Genomic DNA, 26,692 nt, shown 5'->3' with positions numbered 1-26,692 from the left:
CCGCATCAGCAGCGCCCTGAGAGCCCGTGCTGCCTTCAGTAATACTTGGAATTTGCAGTTTTTTCGTGCGAAGGCTTGGAGGGGGGAAAAGCACCATATTTTTAATTAAAAAAAGAAAGATAAGATAATGTAGGGCAATAAAAATGTGTTGGTATGCTTTTTGGGTTTGTTTGTTTTTTTAATAAATGACGAAATACAGAGCTTCTTTATGCTTCGTCATTAATGCAACACAAATGTAGGCCGATGAAATCAGATACAATCAAAGAAAAGTTAAGCACACGCAAGAACTGGACATTCAGAGAGAGATATATTAAATCCTTTATCGCGTGGGAAAAGAATACGTGTCACAGTTACTTACCTGTTCTGCTGACATTATGTTTTTGCAAAGCAATAAAAAATATTGACGGTGTTTTCGTAAGCCACAGAAAATAACACACGTTGGGTGTCATCCTCCTATTTTCCAGCAGATGGCAGACAATACAAACATATGAAAGCGTGATTCTCAGCTGCTGCGATATTTGATCGTACTGTTTATCGTTCTTTATCAGTAAGTGAATCATTCATAGTCAGAAATTAACAGAGAATAAAATAAAATTAAGTGGTTTATGAATTAGTCTTTATTTTAGGCCACATTGACTGAGCACGACATCTTTTACTTGCAGTGCATTGTCTTTATTTTATTTTATTGTGCTCTTGTTGACTGAAAAAAATGAAAAAAGTATATCAATTAGACCTTGTATGAGTTTACTTTAACTATGCAGCCGTTTATATTAGCAGTATGGTTTTTTTTACTTACCACCTCTAGCATCTTTCTTTCCTTCTCACATTAAACTAAACGGTACAACAATCTAAAATGAACATTAATTTCAGGTAATGTTACAAATTCTTTAAAAGGCTGGTGTTAGCCTAATTGGAGCGACATGAAAGGGAAAAAAATAGAAATTCTGGTAAAGTTTGCACTGGGGGCGGCATTCCAGACAAGACAATATTAGAATAATCGCTTAGCAACCGTGCCCGTAAACAGAGAACGGTTGTCGTAAAGAGTAAAGAGGCTGGTGTTGAAAAGAGTCGAAACAGAACCCATTGTGGTGTTGGAGAGGAGTGAGCAGCTGCCTGAGAGAACAAGAAAAGAGGCAATACCGTGACCGCGGACGGGACTCGCAACACGCGGACAGATATGGACGTTAATTCACCGCACGGACGCTGTTGTCCTTTGTAAAGAGGAGTCCGTCGTCCAGTCGGAAACATCCGGTAAACGAAGAGTTAAGGACTCGACAGCTCAACTGTTTATTTCAGCGGCTAGCAGGCTAGCTGGCTAGATACCTAAGAGCTAGAAATGGGAAGCCCGTTTGAGTGTGCTTGATAGAGATCTTCGTCGAGCTTTGAAGAAGCAGCTTTCGGCTGAGATACAATCGCCGGTGTTTTAAAGTCCCCTCTCGTCCGCCTCGTAAGTAGCCGCAACTTTGAAGAATGATATCAGCTGAGCGCTAACCATTTCACTACTACAAAGCCGGAGAGGGGGGAAAAGTCACAGGTTTGTTTCACAGTTGTTTCTTCTCTTTGCAGTCCGTGCTGCCTTTGAACTCTTTTTCTTTTTTGTTTTGTTTTTTATTTAAAGCGAGAGGAGGTAAATTGTGCATTGCAGAAGTCGCTCACACGTCTATTTTTGAGCAGTTCGATAAAGAAAAAAAAATCCATAAAAGCAATAAAAACTCAATGTTTTGATTTTTTTTTTATATCAGTAAGAGGATGCATAACAGTTCGAGTGTCCGTCGTGTGACCTTAGATCAAGCAAAGATAATTAAAGCAAAAAAGGACAACAAACCTCATCGCTTTTTAAAAACAAACTCTTATCAGATGCCCACATCCACTGTGCGGTGACAAGAAGCATATTATTACCGCTATTACTGCTGGTGGTGTCATTTTAGTTGCAGCGGAACAGTCTAAGCATAGGTGGTTAGTATGTTTCCCTCTAATTACACGCTGTTTTTAATCTTTTCGTTATTTGCCTTGCATTAGAGACTATAGCAAGACTCCTATGCACAATTTGATGTTGAATCAAAAAAGGGGGAAAAAGCATAATGGGGGGAAAATGGATGAGAATGGATACACTGCAGAGTGAAGACAATGTGCTGCCCCTGAACTCTATTTGTATGCAGATCATACTAAATTACAGCAACAACGCTGGTGTCCAGGAGGTATCATGTTTGCCGGAGGCGCTATTAAGGTTTTAGTATTTATTTAACAAAACATTGCTCCCCCCCGATTCTCACCCCTTAATTTCCCACTGTAGTTTCAAGCTATTTAAAACACTTCATCTCAACAGGTTTGCTTTGGATTCGCCTTCCTTTTGGCAAAAACACAACAGGTTGAGCCTGTTTCTTTTTCTCCATCAAGCCTAAAAGCACCTAAAATATAAGCTTAACTTTGAGAGGATTTAAAAAACGAATGAATAGATCTGACCATGAGATTTCTGTGGCATAGTAATAATTGCACTTTCTTTGAAAACTGCTGCCCTTGATTCCTTCAAAGGAAAAAAAAAAAAGATTAGCACAAGAGTTTTAGTGTTTGGTTCCACACAAAGCTCATAATAAGTCCTATGGAATTTCTCTTTACAGTCTAATGAATAGGACGGGCTGCTTAAAATTAATTTTTCTATATCGGGAGACTAATTGCGGAGGCTTTCTGCTAGGTTAGTTGACGAGGGAACTATGAAAATAGCCTGATACACTTAAGGCGTTCTGCTGGTGGTTGATTTGAATGTTTCTGAGTGCTCGGCAGGGGAACGTCTCATAATTGCAGCCTAAAAGCTCCCACAGCAGCAGTATATTTTTGTTTTTGACCTCCAGACATGCCAAATCAGTCTCAGATAAAGTAACTTGTAGAGCAGACGGAGAAACAGACAAAGGTGGGAGAACGAATGTCTTTAAGGTAATCGATTTCATTTCCTCCCCATCCAAATGCATTTCCCGATTGTTTAAACTGCAGCTCGCTTTGACAGCTTGTTTTAATCATTTCACTCGGCTGACATGTTTGCCTTGCAGTAGCATTAACATGGGATTCAGATTCATGCCAACTCCCCAAACTTTTCCAGAGAGATCGTGGGTTGTGCAACCGTGCAGCTGTTTAAATTAAACAGAAAAGGGAGAAGCTGTTTTCAGTTGGGGAATCCAGAGTAGGTCTTCGCAGTGTGTTCTTAACAACTGCGTCATTTTGGCGCAAAGCAGATACTATTGATATTCTCATTAAAACCCCTCTCGTGTTTGGTTTGGGCCAGAGATGAATGGACTAATGTTCATTGTGGGGATGCTGCTAATTGGTACTTATAATCCGAGGACTCAATTTTCCATTAGGCGTGCGAATGTTACTGTCATTTGTATCTATCCATCACTGTCTATGTGTTTGCTGTACTGAGGCAACCCGGCTGCGGCTGAATGTTTTTGTGATCAAACATTATTGACTCCCACGGTCGATAATCCTGGCAACAGTAGTTCCTCTCTCCAGCTAGAGCCACACATTGCAAAGCAAGTGAGGTGGCGGTGGTGGCGGCAGCGGTGGTGGTGAGGGGCAGAGGTTACTTTTTTTCTCCCCTCCAGCTTTGAGGATTCGGGGGTAATGCCAGCGGTCCTGCAGGTAGCTGCTCTCGCGTGTGTGTTTGTGTGCATCCATTCAGAGATGGAGAAGTGCTGCTCTGTATTCAAGTGATCTATTTCCAGTCATTTCAATCACAAGAGCAATAACTCAAAGCTTCTCTTTTCTTGCTGGCCGCTAGTTATACATCAGTTATCTTTTTTTTTTCTCTCTCTCTCTCTCTATTTTACCAACTTCTCCATTGTATTTCAGTCCTTTTCCCCACTTCCCACCATGCACTCTCTTTTGCATTTCCATTGGAATTAATCAAGCATGTTCTTGTGTGGCTTGACTTCATTATATCATAATGAAGTTTAGCCTCAGGTGCAGTCAAGAAAAGGGTTAGCTGGAGAGTAGCCTTGCCCTTGCACACCATTATCTGAAGCTGGTTCTTACACAATGAGCTTTAGGAAAGATTATTCAAGAAAGAAATTTCCTTTTCAATCCCCTCCTCTTTATCTGAGTTTTTCTTTTAAAATCTAAGTTTAATAAAAGTTGAAATATTAGAATATTACCATGTCATCTTCCTCTGTCTCAACCTTTGTCATTCTGTTTTAAGCCAACATGGGGCCTATTGCTTCATCTTGTGCCTTTTCAGTCCCAGTAATGAGCCATTTTGCGGCTCTTAACATCTGCCAAACTTGGAACATTTTGAATGCGGGACTCATCTTCCATGCATGAGGAGTCAGGCATCCTTTGATTTGCCCTCTTTTCTTTGCTTCTCTTTCGAAGCGCTCACCGCTATACTTTGTAGACTGAGTACGCTGAAAAACTTTCTTAGCCCACTTTTGGCAGCGGCCCTGTATCATGAGAAGTAATTTGGTGCTTATTCTAAACAGAGTTTTTTCCCCTCCTCTTGGTATTCTACATCCCTCCCATCTTTTGAAGAGGCACTGTGACGGTTGTCTGGTAGGAAAGGGGGGGGGGGGGGGGTAATTTTAAACTGTTTTCTGTGGGCACAGTGAGGTTTGCCCCAAAGAAAACACTGCTTTAAATTTCAATGCCCTTCAATAAAAACATCTGGCTTTAATTTAGAACTTTAAGTGAACTTTGCCCTCAGCAAGAACCTGAGTAGGCAACCTTGCCATGGAGCCCTATGCAGTCTGCCTTTCTCTCTCACCACGTTCTCTTAAATAACTCCCATCATACCGCAATAGTCAGTGAGGGGAGTTAAATAAATGGTTTTGCAGGTGTAAAATTCACGAGGAAGCAGTCTAGTGGGGTAATTACCAGGGAAAGAGATCCCCGTCTTAAATTGCCATGTCATTCTCCCAATAAAGCTGAATGTTTTCATCTTATTCCCACTATTACTGTGCTTGTAGCAGCAGCAGCAGGTTATAAAAAAACCTCAACTCCAGTAGCATTTCAAACTGCACCCGCTCATGCGCCATGCTAATCGTGGCACGCTATAAACCCATAGATGGCCGATTTGTGTGTTTCATTGACAATAATTTGAGTGTCAAAGTTGTCTTTCATTAAGAGGAAGAAAATGATCCTTTCGCATTGTGTGATTACTAACATAATGCAGGTAATGCTCCTTATGTAATTGTGGTCTAACGCTTTTTCTGGCAAGGAATACGAAGCGATGTATTCTCTTCATGCCGGCTGCCAGCTTGTGCTTCTCATTACTCGGCGCTGTCCAGGTCTTGTTCAGGGTTTGTTTAAGCTTGCCCCGGCTCTCTGTTTCTTTCTCTCACGGATGAAGAGGTGAAACACTTCTTGGCCTCGCTGAGGTTATGGTTCGTCCTCTCTGAGCCCTTAGCTCATCCTAGATAAATTTCATATCTGCTCCCAAGATCTTGCAGTCACGTCAGTGTCATGGCTGCCTGTGTCAGATGCTAAATGGCACTTGAATCGAGATTTTATAACAACGGGAAATTCAGTTTTCCCCTCAAGCAATCAGCTTTCTCTCACTCCCTGTAGTAAAAGGCACAGACATGCATCCTTTTGAATCCTTTTGTTTAAGACAGCCCAGTGTGGGCCTACTTTACTTATGTATTTATCCCCCCCTATTCAGAGAGCTAATTTCAAATGCTGTCTAGAAATAAATTGGAGGGAAAAAAAACAGTTTCTGTTCTGCTTTTTTTTTTTTTTTTTTTTTTTTTTTTTCCGCTTCTGAGTTATCTTGAGATGAGATAATGTGAGAATCAGTAGCTCTTGCAATATATTCACGAAGTGCTCTCTAGATGATTCCAGCCAAATATTGCCATCATTAAGGATGCACCATTTGTTAATTTGAGGCCAATGGTAAGTCTAATGTTTAAAATAACAATTTAGCCAAAGGCCACTCCAGATACAGATGTTTTGTCATTGTGTGTCTCTGTAGCTATACATTATCCCTTTTGTGCCAGGCAATGACGGCTTTCCTGCTTTTTATTTCACAAGAGTCCAGGTTCAATAATACGAGTTAATGAAAAGCTGAATAAGACACACAGTGAAAGTGGTCGATATTGTCGGATAAATCAGTGCATCTCCAACTTTCACTGTAATGTGTTGTAATAGATGAATTTTAAAAAAAAAATGCCGCCATAGGACTTAAAATCATTGCATTTTAAGCTTGATTGAAAGGTTTTTACCCATGTAGAAAATGCAGGTGTAAAGTTTCTCAGTAACTCATTATCTCACTCTTTATTTATGTCAGAAAAAAAATCATATCCTTATTGCTGTGTTGAGTCACATTGTGCGTGGTGTGGCGAGAATGGGGGGGAAAAAATGCTCGAATAACATTTTTCTTTGCCTTTTAAAAACATGCAGTGTGGCACTCTGTAGTTCCCTATTTGGATATGGTCTATTTTTACATTAGGCAACTTGGCCTGATCAGCTCGAAGTATTTCCAGACAGAGGTGTGGGGTAAAAGCTTCTCCATTCGGCTCTTATTTGGCGTGCTGCAGGCCCACGTTTCTCACAGCCGCCGCTTTCTCTGTTGCTTTTAACCCGCGTGTCCTACCAGAATCTCCGCCTCTTCGATCTAAAAGCAAGGGAACCCATCGACACACAAACTAATCACACTACTGTGCCTGCTCGTTAGCCATGCCCTCTCAAGTCAGCTGTCCTAATAGGCATGCCCTAATGAGCTCTAATTGAGGATGGCTAATTTGCATGGTCTGAGTCATTGTATTTCTTAAAGCGACTTAAAATACTTACTGCCTAAAAGCTGGATTGGGGTGGGGGGGTCTAACATGGTTTCATCGTGGACAGATTTTAGTGGGGCTTGTGGGGTTTTTCTAAGTGCTTTGTTCTCTCACTGTGATCCCAGATTTTTTTTTTCTTCTTCAGATAGGGCTTGCCATCCCCCTTCTTGGCTAAAATTAATAATCTCAGTAGAAATATTCAGATTCATTTTTTCCCCCTCTCGACCAGAAACGTTATTTTAGCGACAGCAGCCATTTTCAAAGAAACCGCATCAAAGCGTGATTAAAACGAAGCAGGGCAGCTCTGATCAAAGGTTAAACTTTGCACGGTGTGACTCTCATCACAATGCAAACCGAGATTCCTCCATCTGAAGCAAGAGAAACAAAATCAAGATTCCTGAGCTTAGAAGTAACCGTTGAGGTATTCAGATGGCAAGTTATTCTGCAGTACATCTTAGAAAAAGTGATGGATATTTTTATTGGTGCAGAGGGAGGGCCCACTGAGGGACTCTTCCTCTGAATGCAGGACATTTTATTTTAATACTTGCGGACGATGTTTTACATTTCCCCTTAATTTGATCACTGACACTTTATTTTCCCTTTTTATTTATTTTTCTTATACTTTGAGTATACAAGAAATGATTTCCCAAAGAGAACGCACTCAAACAGGCACAGGCAGGTTTATTGCATTGGCTGTGGGCCATCTCATTTCTGCTCAAAAAGTAATGAAATCTCTCAAATGACCCAAGCAATTCAAATTTGTGCGACTATTTCATATTCCAGAGAAGCTGCATTTTGTTTTACAAGGTGGGATCACATGTAAGCATTTAGGGTGAGAAGGAAATTAAATCAACCTTTTTCCACTGTTACTTAAGGCAAGGCACTGGATTTTTGGTATTATAAGGTGTAGCTTTTATATTTTCCCTCATGTAATGATTTTTTTTCCGTCTCTTTGTCTGTTTGATTTCAGAACTGCTCGCCCAAGTTTACATACAAACTGCAGAGAGAACATGACGCACTGGCCACTGCCAAAGTCTGGCACAGTGCAGCTGTGCCAACCTCGCCCCTGTCTGCCGCTTTAGAAGGTTCCCCTTTGCACCATGACAGAGAGGCATTGAGGTTAGCTCCCTGACGATCATCTCAATACCTCTCCTCCTCCTCCTCTTCCCCTGTCCCTCAACACCCCACTCCTGACCCATCCACATCATGCTGCGCTTCCTGCCTCTCAAACTTGGCCGCCTGTACCGCTGTCTAAAGCTCCTGTTGGTGGTGGGATTGTTTGTCATCTTGTTGATGAACACCCACAACCTGTTCGCGTCCTTCCAGAAGAATGAGCTCACGGACAGACGATTCATCAATCTCAACAAGTGTCCCGCCTGCTTTGGGACCAGCTGGTGCCGCAAGTTCATGAACGGCCAGGTTTCCTTTGAGACCTGGGGTCGCCTGCGGTTTCTAGACGTTTTCAATGTCAAGAATGTTTACTTCGCGCAGTACGGAGAGCCCAGGGAGGGCACTCGTCGCGTGGTGCTTAAACGGCTCGGCTCCAACCAGGAGTTGGCCGAGATAGACCAGAAAATCTGCAAGAGGGCCACAGGCAGGCCGCGATGTGACCTCATCCAGGCAATGTACAAGACTGAATTTGCCCGGATCAACGGCGATGTTCGACTGCTTACTCCAGATGTGGTAGAGGGCTGGTCAGACTTGGTGCACTGCCCCTCTCAGAGACTGCTGGACCGTGTGGTCCGCAGGTACGCCGAAACCAAGGACTCTGGCAGCTTCCTGCTAAAGAACCTCAAGGACACGGAAAGAATGCAGCTGCTCATGACGCTGGCATTTAACCCGGAACCACTCGTATTGCAGGTACTGTGTCTACATTTGAACTTCTTAAAATCTGCGTGTTTACAGGGTATAAAGCAGTCTTAGAGCTGATAGGGTTGTTGTTTTTTGTTTTGGTTTTAAATCATGCTCGGCAAATACACTCTTCGAGGAAAATGTTGCATCTGGATAAAGATGCACGGATCATCTGACAAAGAGGTCTTTGTCAGATGATCCGTGGCGGCAGCTGGTTTCAGAGCAGATGATAAAACGCGGCTCCTGGATTACTCCCGGAGATTCAGAATATCAGTGCAACAGTGTGTTGGCCCACAAAGCCCCCACTAAATTACAGGGCGGGAATCCCTTTCCTTCCTCTTGCCTAGATCTGAGACAGGCTATCAAGTCCTCCCTAAACTCAGGGCTACTTCAAGGCTGCATGCCGGCTATTTGGAGCAAGAATATTCTTCTGCTTAGAATGGAGAAGGGTTTAAGAGCTGTGGGCTCTGAGAGGGGAAAAAGGCAATTTTTGGCTGGCGGCAGTGCTGCATATTTAACACCATATGTAGGGCAGTTTTAAATTATTCAAGGATGCATCTGTAAATGGTCCAAGTTGCTTTTAATTTTAATATAAGTCTATGTCCACTGGATTGTCATCATTTGTGTGTGACTGGAACGGAGCAGTCTCTGCAGGGCTGCTAAACTGTATCAGTGCCAGTATTCTTGATCCTTAATTCGTCCTGCGAAATATTTTTTAACTTGTTTTTCTGTGTGAATTTCAGTGTTGCTATAAGAAAAAACAGTTTTAAGAAATTTGTTTTACTTTATCTATGAATTTTTTTTTAAAAGAAGATTTTGGGATATGTACTGTTTTAGTTTTGATGAAAATGCAACAGGACGCTTCGTTGTCCGGTACAGGGAAGATTAGAACATTCTTGATTTTGACGCATTCTAACCAAACAAACGGTTCATCTTGCTGAAATGAAAAGGATGCTTTAAAAAAAAAAAAAAAAAAAGTTTAACGTCTAGCTTTGACACGAGGTCAGGAGAAAAATCCTGACCCACCTTTATTCAGTCATCCTGATGTCAAAGCAGGCGTATTCCTCTGCATCCGCATCCTTTTCACCCGCTGATTAACAGGCGGCCAATCAATTTCAATTTCTGTTTGGCATTGAGGGTCTCACGAGGGGACAGAACAACAATGGTCTTGGCCCGTGTAGACATTCAATAACTTGTTTTGACCTCCACCACTAGCCCCCCCCCCCGCGCCTCACTGTCCCCCACATGTGTTACTGGACACCTCCAGGCATTTCAGAGGACAAAAGGCGGGATCAGCTTTTTAGTCTGGTCAATCTATAAAATCTGATTAGCTTTGTGCGGTCACTCAACCCTCCCCCTCGCTTCCTTTCTCCCCTATTCTCACAACATCCCTTTTTATTTTTTTTATTTTTTCTTTCTATGGCTTCCTCCCCTACTTTTTCATCACACATGTGCAGACAATTCCATCACTTCAGTTATATTTCAGTTCAGAGGCATAGGGAATCACCCCTCCCACCACCACCACCACGGCCTTAGTCTTATCTTGGACACATAGTTTAAGACATCACGCACAAACACATCATGCACTCACATTGTCCACAACTCCTTCCACTTCCCGCTCCGTGGAGACTTTACATGTTTACAAGGACTCATGAATTGTTGATCTCAGCCTGAACTTGTGACCTGTGGGTAAAAGAAGGAACCGTTGGGTCTCTGCTCGCGCAAGGCCGCAGGATAGCCGATGGCGCGCGCAGACTGCCGGGATAGATAACGCACAAAGAAATGTGCGAGACCTCTCAGAGACTCGCAGATCCTGAGTACTTTGACTGTTCGTCAGCATCACTAACCTCAAAAGATGAGAAAATTTGCTGTGAGACTGAAAGGGCCCTATGCACAAGGTTGGGCAGCAGCAGACCATAAAGAATTAATAGCGTCTATAGAGATTGAACAGAAGACGTGCTGTACTACAACACCTTGGTCTACCTATTTTTTTTTTTTTTTTTTTTTTTTTTCCCTTTATTTTTTGCTAGAGGTTTGAGCTGCTGTGTGGGGACAGGCTTTAACAGAAGATATAGAGGAATGTGGGCCGAGTTTTATGACTCGTTATTTAATCTAACCCGGGCCTTTTTTCAACTATTTATCACTGTCAGGTCATGAGTGACGCTTTATTTTGCTTGGTTGTAGTTAAACACCTCTCCAGTAGGTTGAATAAAGGAAACTCTCACTCATTTTATAATTCAACTTTGCTATATTTAGCGTAAATAATTTCCTTTTGTCATCAGCTAGCAGTGTTGTTGTATAGGGATCTTTTTTTTCCCCTTTCTCTCTCCTATGGCTTTATACAGTTGAATAATGCGAATAACATTTCTGCTGTCTGCTCAGCGAGCTGCACTCTCTCTTAGAAAGGCTTCTGTTTCCAGTCTTTTGAAGCCACAGGCAGTAAATCGGCCCTGATTCACTATGAGAAACCAGACCTTCTTTGTCAGTGGGAAACAATCTGCTGTGTTGTTTTGGGTCTGGCCAACAATGTGTTTTCTGTGTTCTCGGTGTCTATGAGTGCACACTTGTGTGCTGCACGCACACACACCACCCCCACTTTTCTGTCACGTGGAAGACAATTTGGCTTTGGGGAATAAATATTTTTGGAAGACAAAAATGACGACAGCCAAACAAGGAAAAATCCTTGTGCAATGAGAGTCGTCTTATCCAGTTTCATCCGTTTTCCCCTCATTTCCTCTTAGCGGTGCAGTTTAAGTTACCCTGGAAAGGTTTCTCTTTTACTTTGATAAATCTGCTTGTTCAAGGGGTTGTCTCTTTGCCAAGCGGTGGAATTACATGATGCTGTTTAATTTTTACCTCTTATTCAACAATAACTCGGTTTGCATGAGAAGCGAGTAATTCATTTTCTCATTTCCATGGCTCGAATCTTACTTGCCATCCTTGCCGTCTCTCCTGCGGCTAGATGACTCACCGATTCATCAGGTGATGGTTGTGTTTGATGGAGTACATCTGGCCCAACCTTAAATTAGTACAATTTAGCCTAGTCCTCGCTTCCAAATCATTAAGCTTAGCGAGTTTGCCAGAAGCATGTGACTGTACTCGCACCCTTTTTGGTCCTCAGCCCTGTCTTGCTCAGTGGAGCTGAGAATAGGATGTGACAGGCCTGTGGGGTTAACTCAGTCAGTGGCGCTCTCATCTCCTCTAAACTCAAATCTGTGCACTCCCAGACACCCCACCTCTCAGCTCTCTCTGCCTCTTTTTCTATTACAGTCTCTCCCCACCTTTCGCAGATCCACCGACTCGTTCGACGCTCTGGCCCCACCTGACAAGGAGACACGCTCCTTTCACGTAACACTGTATTTTTTTTCCCCAAGAACTCTGACACTGATGCTAAATCAGGGGGAGAGATTACATGGATGACCTTATCTCCTGTTCTTCCTAACAGTTTTGACAGCAACATTTTAATGCAAATATGGAAGGAAACATTCACAGCTCTGAGCAAACACACCAGTAGCTTGTTTGAATCTCTAAAAAAATGGAGGGGGGGATGCATCTTTGGTATGCTGCTGATTAATGAAGCTCTGCATAATCCATTACAATGTTCCGTCACTTCAGGAAGCTAAGCCAGAATAAACAGTTTGTGTTTGGGGTTTTTCCTGGCACAACGTGAGGCAAATGTGGTACCTCAGCTGCGACCTGCACAACCTCGATTTATTTTTGTGTTGGTAACATAAATTTAAATCCCTCAGTTTAAATGACTATAACTGTAAATTTAAAACGGTGGTGTGGTTTTAAAACATGCTCCAAGAGTCTTGTTGGGGAGATTTCTTTTATTTTTTTGACTAATATGCACATAATTTTCCCATGTAACCTTATTTGTTGCACAGAAGCAATTATTTTTACAATTTGCTGTTGAAAAGAAATGAAATGAGGAATTTTTTTTGGAGACAATATTGAAGTTTATAGACAGGTTGTTGTGATGTTTCGTGCAAATATCAAGAAAAAAACAAGTAGAAAAACTGTTTTTTTTAAGATTTATGTGGATTGTAAAAAAAATTTCAGTTTATGCAGGGGGAAAAAATTTCCTTTTTGCAGCATATGCTTGCTCTGGCAAAGTATCGACAGAATTTAAGCCTTTATAATTTCCGTGCAGGAAAACCCTTATGGTCTGGTTTTCTGGGTCATCGTGCCTCTTCACAAAGAGGATCAAAACCTGTTTTGTTTTTAGTTTTATTTATTTCTTTTCATTTAATCACACGCTGCACGCTATCGCAGCTTAAGTGAGAGCCTTCTGTCTCAAAGGCTGGCTCAGTGACTGAGGTCGGCCAGTAAATAGTATTTAAGTTGGTAGTCTGTGATTAGTACCTTTGTTTTTGGGTCTTGGGGATTGTGACGCTCTTAGCACATAAGAGAGGAGGTTGTGTACGCCGCTTAACCCTCCTTCAACTGCTCCCAAACCCCCTTTCATTATTCTTATAGGCCTTTGTGTACAGACTGAATCCTGTTAGGATAAGACGGGGAGTTATCTGGGCTCGACTCCCCTCTTTTTGGCTGCCCTCGCTGGATGGAGGCCCTGGTGGAAAGGCGAGAAGAGAAGGAGGAGAGGAACCGAGGGTTTGTGTGACTGTGTGTGTGCGTGCACGTGGGTGTGTGTGTGTGTGTGTTGTACAAGCCAGAGCCTTGTGGTGTTTTCCTCTGTTTGAATGAGCCAGACTGCTTGTGTTACCATAATCCTTTCTCTCTTTCTTCCTCTCTCCAAACACACGTGCACACACACACAAGTACACACAGTCACACACACGCCTGACAGCTGTGTTTGGTTAGGTAAATGCCTGTGGCTAACCCCCCTCCCATCCCACCCACTAGCTTCTTTTTTAGATTTGTCCCTCAACACCCCCATCAAAGCTTCCTACTGTTACAGTGTGCACCCCAGCCTATCTTATGCCCTGCTCCTGAAGATACAGTTCTGCAGTGCAGGAGACAGTCATTCACAGCTCTCCCTGGACCCCTTAAGATGGCCAATATTGATCCGTAACAAGCAGCTCTTTACTATCCTCTGTCCCCTGGAGAGCCTGGGCCCTAATGTTAGCAAGAATATGCCTTTCAGCACATCAGTTTGCTTGCAGTAATAAAACTGCCCACTGCATTAAAGCAAAAGGCACTTGGTTCCTGTCAGAGAAATTATAAGAGGTTAGGGATATCTGTAGCATCTGTACAGTTTTGGCATTTCCACCCCTGCTAGTTCTAAAACTCTCTGCATTTTAACTGCTCACTGTATGTAAAGGGAAATGTTCACAGGCCCCTCTTTTAATGTTTGACTCTTTCTCTAGCATGTCGAATAAATGAATAAATATGTATATATATGTGTATTTGCTCTTTGTAGAGGGGAATTCTCTTCATGCATCCTCTGGTCTGTAGAGAGGTTAGAGTACAGGGGCAGTGACAGCAGTCTCCCTGCTCAGTATGCTTACATGGTTGCCCCTGAGATAATTGGCGCCTGCTCTGAAATATACAACCCTTGATGTAGGCCTCAAACCCACAGCCTTCAGGTCTGAGGCCAAACTGTGTGGGCGGCAATACCACCTAGACTGAGTGAACACTGCTGCCTATGACTTAATACATTCCTCATCTTCCAGCGGAGGGGATTTATGGGGTGACTCCATGTGCAGTGGCTCAGGTTCAGGTCGACAAAGGGTTTCAGCTATCAGTAAGCGGCGGAGTGTGTACTAGCAACCCCGAGCTGTGCCGTCCTGTGCACTCATTCCTCATCCTGCTCTCATTCTCTCTGCAGAGCAAAGACCTGCAGAACTCAAAGAGCCAGCTAACCCATTTCTATCAAGACTTGAAGTACCTCACTGAATCATGTGCATAGTCTTTCGATGTCTTGGTTTTGTTTTCTCATATGAGCCGAGTGTCTTTTTTGATCTCCCACTTGGCACAAGCAGTCCTTTCAGTTTTTATACATGCAAAGATTTCTGATATTCATAAGGCTGTTCACACGCTTGTCTAGATGGACATTAATTGACTTTTAAATGAAAAATAAAGGCTGTCATAGCATGTATAATAAGATATTAAACCAGTAATATGAACATCGTCCATTGTCAGATGAAGCCATGGGAAAGGAGTACTCAAACATAAAGAAGGAAATTACCAAACCCTACCTGTAATATATTGGCCTAGTTTTCAGTGTTTCCTGCAGAACTGCATGGTATTTCTGGTGGTATCAAGACAGTGGCCCTCCCATGATTTCAAATCCACCACTTTTGATTGCAGCTGGCGACATGTAGAGCTAGTGGCACTAGCTCTACATGTCGCACTCCCAACCCCTTACCTTAACTCAGTCACCGGCCTCAGTTCAAGAAAGTGTGGTTAGTCTGTTTGACTGCAGAATAAGACAAGAGACAAGTGATTGAGATCAAGGAATGCTCGACAGTAGCAAAATAACAGTGAGGGCACTAGAAAAACCTATCACATTTTTTCAGACAGAATAAAAAACAAAAAAAAACAAATTCCAACTATACTTGGGTGGTCACAGCAAGTATAGTCTTATGAGTGGGGAAACAAAGACTTGTGTGATGCATTAAACCCAATCAGAGATTAGTTGTCTTTGTTATCCTTCACAAAGGTATCACTTTTTGGCCATCTGTCCAAGGAACAGCCAGATCAGCATGTTTTCCAAAGCCTCTTTTATAAGGGTTCTGAATGGTGGAGTTGTACACCAGTGGATGTGGATGTTCCCCAAGACTGCTGCCAGTGGTACGCGCTGTAACTTTGCAGCCTTTGAACCATACGCCTGGATAAAGAAAGAGGTCAGGCTTATTCTAAATTCAGAGATCTACACAGTTGGCTTGTCTCAACCAGCAGACATGTATGCACTCCTCAGTGTGGTGCCGTGACTCGGCATTTCCTGGATCCGATGTCTGGAACATGTGGGATCATTGCCCTGTATCGCAGGTTTAGGGGCGGAACAAAGGGAGAGAGGGAGGGGAAACTAGGTTAGCAGGAAATGCAGCAGCGGGAGACGTGCGACACGGAAAAGAAGTTGCACCATGTGTGCTAGGATGAGGCTGGTTCCCCTGTGGTGTCTGAGCTCTCACTGCAGACTAACTGACTGGATTTTAAACATAAATGGCCAGCAAAATGCCAGACGGGGTTCGCCAAACATCCTCCAGACACACAAGGTCAACAGGAGAGCTGCACAGAAAAGCAATAGGTTTTTTTTTTTTCTTTCTTTTTTCCCCAGGTCCAGCTTGGCAGCTCCTGCCTTTCAAGCCTTGCAAAACAGATGTGGCTCCTTCTTAACACTAATCCCCCCTGATAAACAGACTGAATAATGTTCATTTTGTTATACTGAGGTTCAAAGTTATTTTTTTCTGTCTCTTTCGTTTTATCTGACTGATTGTGTCTATCCGCCACGTGTCATCAACTTTACAGTTTGATCCCAGGACTCTTTACGAGTCTTGTCCTGGCTTGTTTGTTCCAAAGAGGCGAGGTTTTGTTAAAGACAGAAAATGTCGAGAATTTACGCCACGCCCGGCTTAGGGCTTTAACAAGCTGCACACTTTGGTTGCAACTACTAATTTCCTTTACGCAGAAAGTAGCTGTGGTTGCAAAGATGAAGGCAACTGCTTCCTTTTAAACTCAACTCTGCGTCCAACGTGTGTGTGTGTGTGTGTGTGTGTGTGTGCGCGCGTGTGCGTGTGTGTGTGTGTGTGTGTGTGTGTGTGTGTGTGTGTGTGTGTGTGCGCGCGTGTGCGTGTGTGTGTGTGTGTGCGCGTGTGTGTGTGCGCGTGTTTGATGGTCCAGTGTTCTCTGCGAGCCAGCCAAGGCAATATCTTGGGAGCCACTCATGTTTACTCGGCCCTTGAATAGAGGTTGTTATCAGCCCTGGTCACGTTGCGTATTCTCATTCACATGCACTCGGATGGCGTTTCACGTAGACACACTCACACGCACACCCAAACAAGGAGCCTCTTTTTGAACGCTTTCTCTCACACGCACGCCCACGCCCTCCCCAAGTGGCCCTGTAGAAGGGCATGCCTTTGTCAGCAGATGTCAGGACGCAGGTGTGTGTTCCTGTGCCTCTCGCTCCATTCGTTTCATCCTCTTCTCCAGAGGCTGCCCATTTGTCTGTGGCCCTGTTACATTTCAGCCCAATCCAATCTACCCCCGAGAGAACGCCAGTGTGTCTGTATTACAAGAGAGGGGGTGGAAAGCACAACAACCCCCCCCAGTCACTGCTACAGTGGCGAATTGGCACAACCTTAAAGATTAGATTAGTCAGACTTGGGCCTAGAAGTCACTATGAGGTCGTCTTTAATGAGAAGAGTCTGTTTTCCACCCTTGCTTTCATTGTCTCCCGAGCCCAGCTCATTATTTCTGTGACATCCATGTTTTACAAGTTCAAGGTTTTGCTAAGCAGGAAATAAAAGGTTCTTATCCAGTGAAGGGAACAAGAAGTGATAAGACTTTAAAAAGCAGTAAAAGTTGCTGGGATGTGTCATTGGCAGTTTTGCACCCTCAGCATTTTTAAATAGCATAACATGATTGGGTGACGACTGGTAAAATTCACTACTTTTGCAGTAACCACACACACACACACACACACACACACACACACACACACACACACACACACACACACCAGAGTACCTCCCAGGTCTGCTCAGAGATAGTGCAGTGGATGTAATATTAGGCTGGGCTTTCCAATTTATCCCCCCCTCCCCACTCAACGCCTCATTGCGGACGTTAATGACTTCTGCAGAGTAACCGTTTAAAGAGCGCTAAGGGAGAATGATTGGTGGGACACGTAGAGTATTTATCAAGCCTTGCAATAGGCGAGTTTGAATCCAAAGCTCAGGTGCCCACTCTCGTGTGCCTGCCCACGCTGTTCGGTAGTTCTCACTTTCAGACTTATTGTGTATAAAATTTAAATACAGGAAGCTCATAAAAATGGCACCGAGGTAATTGACGCGGCGCAGCGAGCCTTCCAGCACCGCGAACGAGCAACATCTATGTTAAGAACCACGAACGAGGACCAGACAGACATGAAGGCGTTCTAATAACAGCCGTTGACAGTATATGAAAGTAGCCGTAGGGCATTCATCCTTCTCCTCCCTCCCATCAGCCATCCCCCCCATCTGCTGTCGCTCTACTTTTTCCTCCTATTCAGGGCTGTAACCTGACAACAAAGAGAGAGATGTGTTTAGCAGGCAGGTCTTTGCTGGTTTATTCCTCCTGTCTACTGGAGCGTAGAAGTGAAAGACACTCTGTTTGTCTCTTCTGTTTGCTGTCTCCATCGTATTCTCTTCTTTTCTCCGCTCTCTGGCTCTCAGGCTGGCCCCGCAACCCCACATCTCACCATCCACCCTGCAGGCGTGAGAGAAGAGGTTGATGCTTGGCAAAGGAGGTTTTAGTCATAATGTTGGACAGGGCAAGTTTTGTCATTGTGACAGAGAGCCGCTTAGGTTTGCAGCAACATAAAGGCTTGAATTTGGGTCAAAGGGAGGCGAGCCTAAGAAGGATATACCCCCTAACTGATCAAGCTTCAACTTAATCTTTATATACCACCCTCAGAAATTAGAAAGCCATTTTAGATATTTAGCCTATTAAATCTCTAATCCTAATTCTCTTAGCCCAGTGGCTAATGGCATCTCAGTAGCCTGGGATTGTCTCCCCTCCAGCCAGTATTTGGGAGTGCAGTCAGCCCACCATTATCATTCATTTCTGAGCATGTGATGGACTTCCTTTAATTTCTCTTCTTGTCGAGTTTGCTGTATCTAAAAGTCTAGACAAAGGTTATTGAAGCACAGGCTTTTGGAGAAGTTTGGGTGAGTCACTGCCAAGTCTAGTGATGATGAGCACAGACAGACAAGGCAGCAAGAAGCAAGTAGTGCTTCATGGACAGACTGTTGTCTGGCCCACGATTGATCGGGTCACCTCAGGGAAATGGGTTCGACCTACACCGCATGCAACTTATCATTGTCCTTCAGTCAAGCTTGTGGCTCTTTCTTAAAACTGATGGGAACAAGAGATACACCTAAGGTATAGATTTACGCCACTTAACAGACTGATAGGCTGGAAAAAGTTTGCTGCTGCCTGGATTCGTCACATTGAGTCATCGCTGCTTTACTTGACTTTGTTGGGCTTAGAATTGCCTTGACTTCATTGCATCATGCACAGCATAGTTTGCAGAGTGTTCAAAATAAAACACCCCAAAAATAGTCAGTGGCACACAAGCAAAGCTGCAAATCGCACCATAGTCATCACCTGAATGCCTTTTGGGTTCCAGATCACTTGCATCCTCCCAGTGCCACAGTCTCCATGTGGCAGGAGTCCAGCTGCTGTCTTTGAGATAGCAGCTGCGTGGTGTGCGGGAGGAGGAGGATGGAGGGGGTTAAAATGTATGTCTTTAAATAATTTGTATTTCATTAAAGTTTAAAGAGTTGGGGCAGCCATGCATATTTAACCTCTTACCCTCATGACAGAAATTGAAAGCTGGTAAAGTATTGAATTACCTCGAGTGTAAAGTGAGATGCAACACTGATAGTAGTTCACACCTTACCTGCAGTGTCACGATGTGTTCCCTGCCTTATCGCAGGTGCGATTGGGTTTCAGAAAGGGAGGGCGACCGAGGCTGCTGTGAAAGACAAGTGCTCCCAATTCTCAGTCTGTGTCCATGTGGCGGCTGCCTGCCAAAAACTGCAACCCAGGAGAGATTTGTTACTTAGGAAATGCAGGCAATCATTAGGCTAGCATATGGACGGGTGTTTATTATAAAAGATGGAGTCCTATGGCAGCGGGTTTATAGGGTGGAGGGCGTACCGCTTGCAGCAATACCCATGTGTCTGCGGGGGAAAAAAAACGAAACAAAAGAAAAACAGGCTTTCATTCTATTATTTTCTATTAATTTGTCTGACCATTGTGGCAGCCTGCGACAAAGAAATGGGCCCCAGAGAAAAGAAATGGATGCAGGGAAAGTGTGAGACACAAGAGCTCATGGAGGGAGATCGAAGCGGTAATGAGACTTAGAGATTCGAGTCCCCCAGCAGCCTGCAACATTTGCCAGATACAGCCGCTTCATGCCTATCTCATTTAAGTTTCACGTACGTTTGTACAACTGTCCACAGTTGTGTATGTGTTTGCCTGTACCAATGTGACCACTTGATTAGGCAATTGCAGATGATAGGTCACACATGCATATCTGACCCCAGCAGAGGCAAATAAATCCAAGAGAGATTAGGCTGTAGTGCGCTAGTACCGCCTTCATCTGGTGGTATTACCTTATTATTAATCAGTTTAACCTATAATACACAGCGATTTCTTGTCAGCATGCCCAAGCTGCATTAACTCAGTTAGTCGACATCACACAGCAGTTTAAATCGCCCCACAGCTGCATCACAACACATAAGGCTTTCCTGCTAACTGCTGTTACCACAAATCATCTCCTATCAGTTCTCTGGAACCACTGAATATAGCGGCGTACATCAACTCATAGCTGTAGGGCTTTAACACAAACTGGCTTTTGCTTTTATTAAATTTAATCCGTTATACCCACGTGATCCTTGGCAGATTTTCAGCTATTGTGCTTAGAATTGTGTATAAAACATCACCTCAGGCTGCACACAGAATCTTTGTGTTTGCTTTTTGGGATTTTTGTTTCATCTGTCCGTGTTAAAGAAGCCGATTCGTGTGCAAGTTAAACAAATATTTTCTGAATATTTGAAGGTTCTTCCAATTCATGTGTTAACCTTTGCTGTTCAGAGCCACTGTTATTGTTTTGTTTTTGGGTTCTTTTTTTCTGTCAGCCAACTACATTACACAGCCTGACTTCTTTTATCTGTTTTTTTTTTTTTCTTTTTTTTTAAATAAACTGTCTTCCACGCTCATCTGTTTCTCCTTCCCAGAGCTTTCCGTCAGATGAAGGGTGGCCGTTCGCCAAGTACCTGGGAGCATGTGGGCGCGTGGTAGCTGTCAACTACGTAGGTGAGGATCTGTGGAGCTTCTACAATGCGCCGTGGGAGAAGAGGGTAGACTTGGCACGCCAGCTGATGGACATTGCCGAGCAGCTTACCAACAATGACTTTGAGTTCGCCCTCTACCTGCTCGATGTCAGCTTTGACAACTTTGCGGTCGGCCCACGTGACGGAAAGGTCATCATTGTCGACGCCGAGAACGTTCTTGTGGCCGACAAAAGGCTCATCAAGCAGAGTGAGTGGCACTGCCAATAAATTTCCACACATTCACTTTGTGTGTATGTGTACACAGACATGTACATCCATAAGTCTGTGAGTAATGCCTCACAGTCTGTCCCTACAGTTTCCATGACAATAAGTCATTGTTCGTGAACGTGTATGCATTGACGCCTTTAAATACAACCACTTCATAAAGAACTGCTGCTCATCTTTACAGGGTGTTTACAGGGTGTTATTTACATTTACATTTACATTTTTAAACGCTGTCCACAGTTTGTATTTTCTAGAAAACACTGCATTTGATGTCAGAACTATACCCGCAAACTGTAGCTTATGAGGAAGTGATGAAGGTTTGAGGAAAGGCCTCAAGGGACACGCATGCTCGAAGCCTCCTCTCTTCTAAGAATATACACTCCTCCAGCACCCCTTCTGCCTCTAACGCGCACGTCCCCATCAAAGCTAAGATCGTTCAGATAACGAGCCATCTCCGCTGCCCTAGTTTTTTTTTGTTTGTTTTTTTTGCCTCTCAGAATAAACCTCATAACAAGGACAGAGATAGTTATACATCACACGCTCAGTCCTGCGGTTTCCTACAATTCTGTCCCCCTTCTAGGGGCCACTACAGAGAGAGGCAAGGCCACCTAGTAAGGCTCTTAGATTTGTCCCTTCCTGCAGAAATCCTATTAAAGTGATAAACTGTTGTGTCGCTGGGTGTTGAGATTCCACCATTATGCCCTGTGACAGATATGAGCTTGTGTGTGTGTGTGTGTGTGTGTGTGTGTGTGTGTGTGTGTGTGTGTGTGTGTGTGTATGCACTTTTTTAGCTGTAGGCGAAAGTATTGTGATGAATTTATCCTGAGATAAAGTGCCATTTTGCCAAATTACAAGATCTGACACCAGAAAACTGCAAATTGATGTACAACATGGGAAGGTACTCCAACATGCCCTGGAGTTTTTGCCCCTTGAGTTTTTCCCTCATTTGGTGCGCGATAATACGATATGTCAATGCACCACACTAAAGTGTGTATATTTGCCTTGGTGCTAAAACCTGCAATTTTCCGCCCTGTCACAAGTAGTCCTTTTTGCAAGCCCTAAAGCACAATCCAGGTTGAGACTCCCTTGGTCTGGCCGACACATTTAGAGGTTGACATCTCAAGCTGCTTACCCTGGCTATTCAGAGTTTAAGCCCCAAGTTTATTTTCTTCTTGCATGTTTGCGCGCCTGAATCTCTTTGTGTGCGTGCCAAGTGCCGGGGCGCAGCAGGACGAAGAGGGACGACAGCGATAATGAGTATTACGAGGTCAGTGCCATGTGTTGGACAGCGCTAGGAAATAGCCACGGTAACTTCCCAAGGCCCGACAAACAGAATTCAATCCCTACAATTAGAGCCTGAGATTGAAAGCGAGCTAAGGAGTGTGATGCGAATCTCATCAGTCTAAACTAAGGCCAATTGATTTGCAAATCAAACACGCAGAAAGCCGTGTGCTGTTCCACCCTCTCATTAGGGGCATCCATATTGATGTGATGGGTTTCGGCGAGATAAAACGCATGCTATGTTGAAGTTGTGCTGTGCGCTGTGTTTGCACAGTCCAGTGGTGCGAAAGGAGCCATTCCCCATCATTGAGTTTTATAGCATTTGAGGATGTTTTCACCCCTAGTGGCTTTTGGAAACACATGCTGTATAATGTAACGCACACTTCACTCACTCTCTCTTTCTCCCTGACGCCCGCTGGCTAACACAAACACACACACACATGCAGCAGCACACACACACCGCCGTTCTCATTCTCTTACATTCAATAATGCACTCTAACACAGGCATAGATTGTTAAAACCGGCTCGTACTCTTGAATGCCACTAGTAAGGCCGCGCTAACAAGCATTTCAGGCCCAATGTCCCCTCTCAGTGCAGCCCAGTGAAGCCAGAAGTGTGAGGAGAATGTATACAAGTCAAGCCTGAGCTCCTTAACATGGAAGGTACCAGATATGCAGGAGACAAGTGAGGCTAGGCAGCCTACCTCATGTGCTGCTCTCCACTCAGTTGAATTGGAAATTATTTAGTTTGTGTTGGAAATCTTCTAGCTTTGTTACACTCGAGCTTGCAGGAGGAGAGAATTGAAGGCATTGAGGTGCAAGTAAATAGACCTCGTAGTTCTTTTTAGCCTTTAGTTGAGTCTCAAAGTACTTTATTTTTTTTTCTTCTTCTTTCTTTGCTGTGCTCATCTTTGTCCTTGAGAACAAACCTATTGCTCTCTTCTTCTTTTTAGGTGTGTGTGTGTGGGTAAAAGAACAGGACATTCTCCTGATGCCATCTGTCAATCAGTGCTGAGGTGTGATGCATGGCCAGCTCCAAAACATTAATTGCTTTCACCTCACCTTGCTGCTTTGGCGTGTACGTCTTTATATGTATGCGCCTGCTTGCGGTATATGCATACGCAGGCATATCCATCTTCATCACCCACACTGATTGAGGTTGATGTGCCCCTCCTCTTTGGGCCATGGAGGCCCCTTGCTAACAGGGCAGAGTTGGATGTTTGATTGAGTTGTACTGATGAGCCAGAGGAGAAGTGCATTACATCGCTGATAGACTGATTATGTGTTTGCATCCTCTGGGTCCAAACCCCACCCCCTCCCCACCATGCTATTGATCTGGCTTTTAATGCACAAACCAATAGCTCTCTCGTCATTCCAGGTTATTTTCTTGGCCCCCTTCTTTCCCAGCACAATCTTCTAAAGGGGGAAAAAAAGCAATGTGAAATGAGCTGGAGAAAGAATTTTATTTGCTCAATAAATCTGGAAAGTGGTTCATTTCTGTCAAATGAAACTGTAGATGAGTTGTTTGCCTCTGGGCTTTGAAAATAGTATTTCGCATTAGGGCCTGTGGGGTGTCAAAAGTGGCACCTTGGTCTTGTCAGCTTCTGCTGAGGCTGATTTCATGGGTAATAATTTGCACAAACTAAAAAAAATAAATATTCTTCACGGTCAGATGCGGTGGAACAGTTGACTGTAATTACCAAAGTTTCAAGTTTAGTTTTTCTCTTTAGTTTCGAAAAAACAGTTTGCTGAAAGAGAAATGCTCTTACTACACCAGGAAAGAATTCATCTAAAACTGCCTGCCTAGATCTGAGGGAGCTCTTTAGCAGAATACCCCGAATGCAAAGATTGAACCATTTTTGCGTGACTTACCCAACAACCCCCCCAGGTTTCATGTTTGTGTCTCACTCTCAATAAAGGTGTAAATGCTAAAAGATTAAAAATGCTCTTGATTTTATAGCTCCAGGAGTTTCTTAAAGGTTTGCAAGGCCCACATAACCCAGCCTCACTTCATTACATTCACCTGGGGAAAAACAAAGCTTATGATCCACTAGATGCTTTTTTAAATCTGTTTTAACTAAATGCTGTTATTACGTTTTCATAGCAGCGGATTCATTTACCTGTGTATCTGTTCTCTTGCAGACAAGCCGGAAAACTACGACGTGTGGTACGAGAGCCGGTTTGAGGAGTGCGACCGGGAGGCCTGTCTGTCTTTCTCCAAGGACTCTCTTTGTTCCAGGGTCACTGTGGACCACAACTACTATGCCATATGTCAAAACCTGCTGTCACGGTATGCTACATGGCGGGGCACCACTGGAGGTCTCCTCCACGACCCGCCTGCCCACATAGCCAAAGATGGACAACTCAAGGCTCTGTTGGACGAGTGCACCAAACCCAAAAAACGTTACGGCCGCTTTCAGGCAGCAAAGGACCTGCGCGAATACCTCACACAGCTAGCTGCCGCTTCCTCCTCTGCCATGGCCAGGTAATGAATAGAGTCGGCGTTAGCCTGACGCAATGAGAGACTGAATTCTGTATTTTTGGCTCTGGACTCTTGAGATCCTGGTTCTTGTTCATGATGTCATTTGTTCTCCTTTATGCTTTGGAGCTGGAAGGTGTTAGCTCTTGCATCAGGAAGGGTAAGAATCAAACTTCAAAGCTGATTTCTCAAAGCTGTAGCTTTTACCTTACTTTGCTCCTGTGTAAAAGAGGAATGTGGCGCTATAAAATTCTGGTTAGAACCAGGATGGAGAGGGAATTGAGGTAAATTCTCCCCACCCAGGGTGGGCTGCCATCTCTGGGGGATGGGAAGATGAGAAAGGGCTCTGGTAAACGCATCCTTCACTGGACACAGGCTTACACAAACCAGAGCGTCCAAGTGGCCGCGGCAACATGACATAGCCCCGACCACGTCGATCCTCCTGCCATTCCTCAGTCCATCCGAACTGTTGTGTTTGATCGTAACACTAATTTCTCTTGTTTAAATTTGCTGTTCTTTTCAAAACTGAATCCAAGTTTAAGTTTTTCTTTTATTTTTTTCCTTCCTTTTTTTGCTGTGCCATGGCTTTGCCCCCCTCTGTAGCATTGCTGCAGAGAAGGTGGAAGTAGCATGAATCTGCCGTCTGGCAACAGAAAAGGCCAGGCTGCATCAAGTTTAGAGGATAAACAGAAAGTTTGGAGTTTTCATTTTCATGCAGGACGAAAGGAAAACCCTTGATGTCTGTAGAAGTATAATTCCCTGCTATTCCAAACAATCACCTGATCTCAAAGTTATAGAATTGATGCAATCATCCTGGACTGTCCACCGCCCCCCCCCCCCCAAATCTTTCCCTTTTAATGGGGCCAGTGAGCTTGAGACAGCTGTTTTTAGGAAAAAGAAGATACAAATTGGACATTGGTGGGTCTCTTGATGCAGATTTGCCTATACCAAAGAGGCTAGTTGTAAAATTAGGAATTCTAAGCAGTACAGAGTTATATTTTTGGTTCCCCACCAGAGCTGTCCAGAAAAACTTTAATGTGTACACACATCTTATGTGAGCTGTCAGGCCTGCATACTGATTCTCCTCTCCTAAGAACCAAAACTCTAGGCAGATCTAAGGCATAAATTAGCCATATTAAATGTCACAAAACCCCCTCTGCTTTGTTAGCATCTTGATAGGATAAATCTTTTTTTTCCAAAGTTGATAAAAGTGAATAGTAGTGGCCTTTTCTTTCAGATTCTGTTTTTTTTAAATATCTGTAATTATAAATGAATTCTTCTGTGCTATGCTCCCACTAATGTTGACTTCAGTAAGCTCCATCTAGCCAACGGTACAAAAAGCAATGAAGATAACCAAATTACTTCTTTGCTCCAGAAATGGCTTCTGACCTGCACTTTTTGAATCCCAGAAATGTCTGCTGAATATTTAAACACTCGGCACCACTTAGAGGTTGGGTTGATTTTACACTTGGTGGGCCAACAAATTAAAGCGTAATGAGCGTAGGATCAGCTGGTAATGCATTGTGAGAGATCTTTCTTTAAAAAACAAAAACAAAAAAAAAATCAAATAAACCCGTCTCTGGCTCCATATGTTTTATATGTCAACTGTTTTGATGTTGTGAATCAGATGCCCAGTGGAGTGTTGTGTAGCACAGTCAACAGACAGGTGAATAATCAAAAGTGAGCCACTCCACCTGTGGGGAAAGGAGAAAGCACAGCAGTTTTTGTTTGTTTTTGTTTGTTTATTTTTTGGCCTTCTCTGAGACCTGGAGAGCTGATGTGACCTTTTGCCAGTTTGGAAAAGCAATAAAGACAAGTTTGGCTAATGGATTTTTGTTTCTGAACCCCCTTCTCTTTTGTTGTGTCAGCTGTATTTCTGTTTCCCCGAGTCTGGAGGATGGTCAACTTGGAAGGATTTGTTCATGCGTAACTAACTGTCCTCTTTTTGTACTGTAATATATTTTTTCTTTTGAGTATTATATCAGCATTGTCTGATTTTTCCTGTGCCTTTCATTCAAAAGTTGTATTTACAACTTTTAGTGGGTTTAAATATTAAAATAAATGAAGATCTATATATAGATATATACACACTTA

The 26,692-nt window shown here is 43.5% G+C and overlaps 1 protein-coding gene across 2 annotated transcripts; it reads left to right on the top strand.

The window, feature by feature from the left end:
- The first annotated feature begins 1,041 nt into the window (after window positions 1–1,041).
- On the top strand, window positions 1,042–26,692 carry dipk2ab (divergent protein kinase domain 2Ab). 2 transcript variants are annotated; one of them, XM_012917949.5, is made up of 4 exons: window positions 1,042–1,447; window positions 7,732–8,621; window positions 20,519–20,822; window positions 24,262–26,692. In XM_012917949.5, the coding sequence occupies exons 2-4, from the start codon at window positions 7,968–7,970 to the stop codon at window positions 24,606–24,608; spliced, it is 1,305 nt and encodes a 434-aa protein (XP_012773403.1). In that variant the 5' UTR covers window positions 1,042–1,447; window positions 7,732–7,967; the 3' UTR covers window positions 24,609–26,692. The 2 variants fall into 2 exon arrangements, with proteins under 2 accessions (XP_012773403.1, XP_004546842.2); XM_004546785.6 differs by having other exon boundaries at window positions 1,042–1,534.

This window comes from Maylandia zebra, linkage group LG9, assembly GCF_041146795.1.
Source record: "Maylandia zebra isolate NMK-2024a linkage group LG9, Mzebra_GT3a, whole genome shotgun sequence".
Taxonomy (NCBI): Eukaryota; Metazoa; Chordata; class Actinopteri; order Cichliformes; family Cichlidae; genus Maylandia; species Maylandia zebra.
This window is presented reverse-complemented; position numbering and strand designations above follow the sequence as displayed.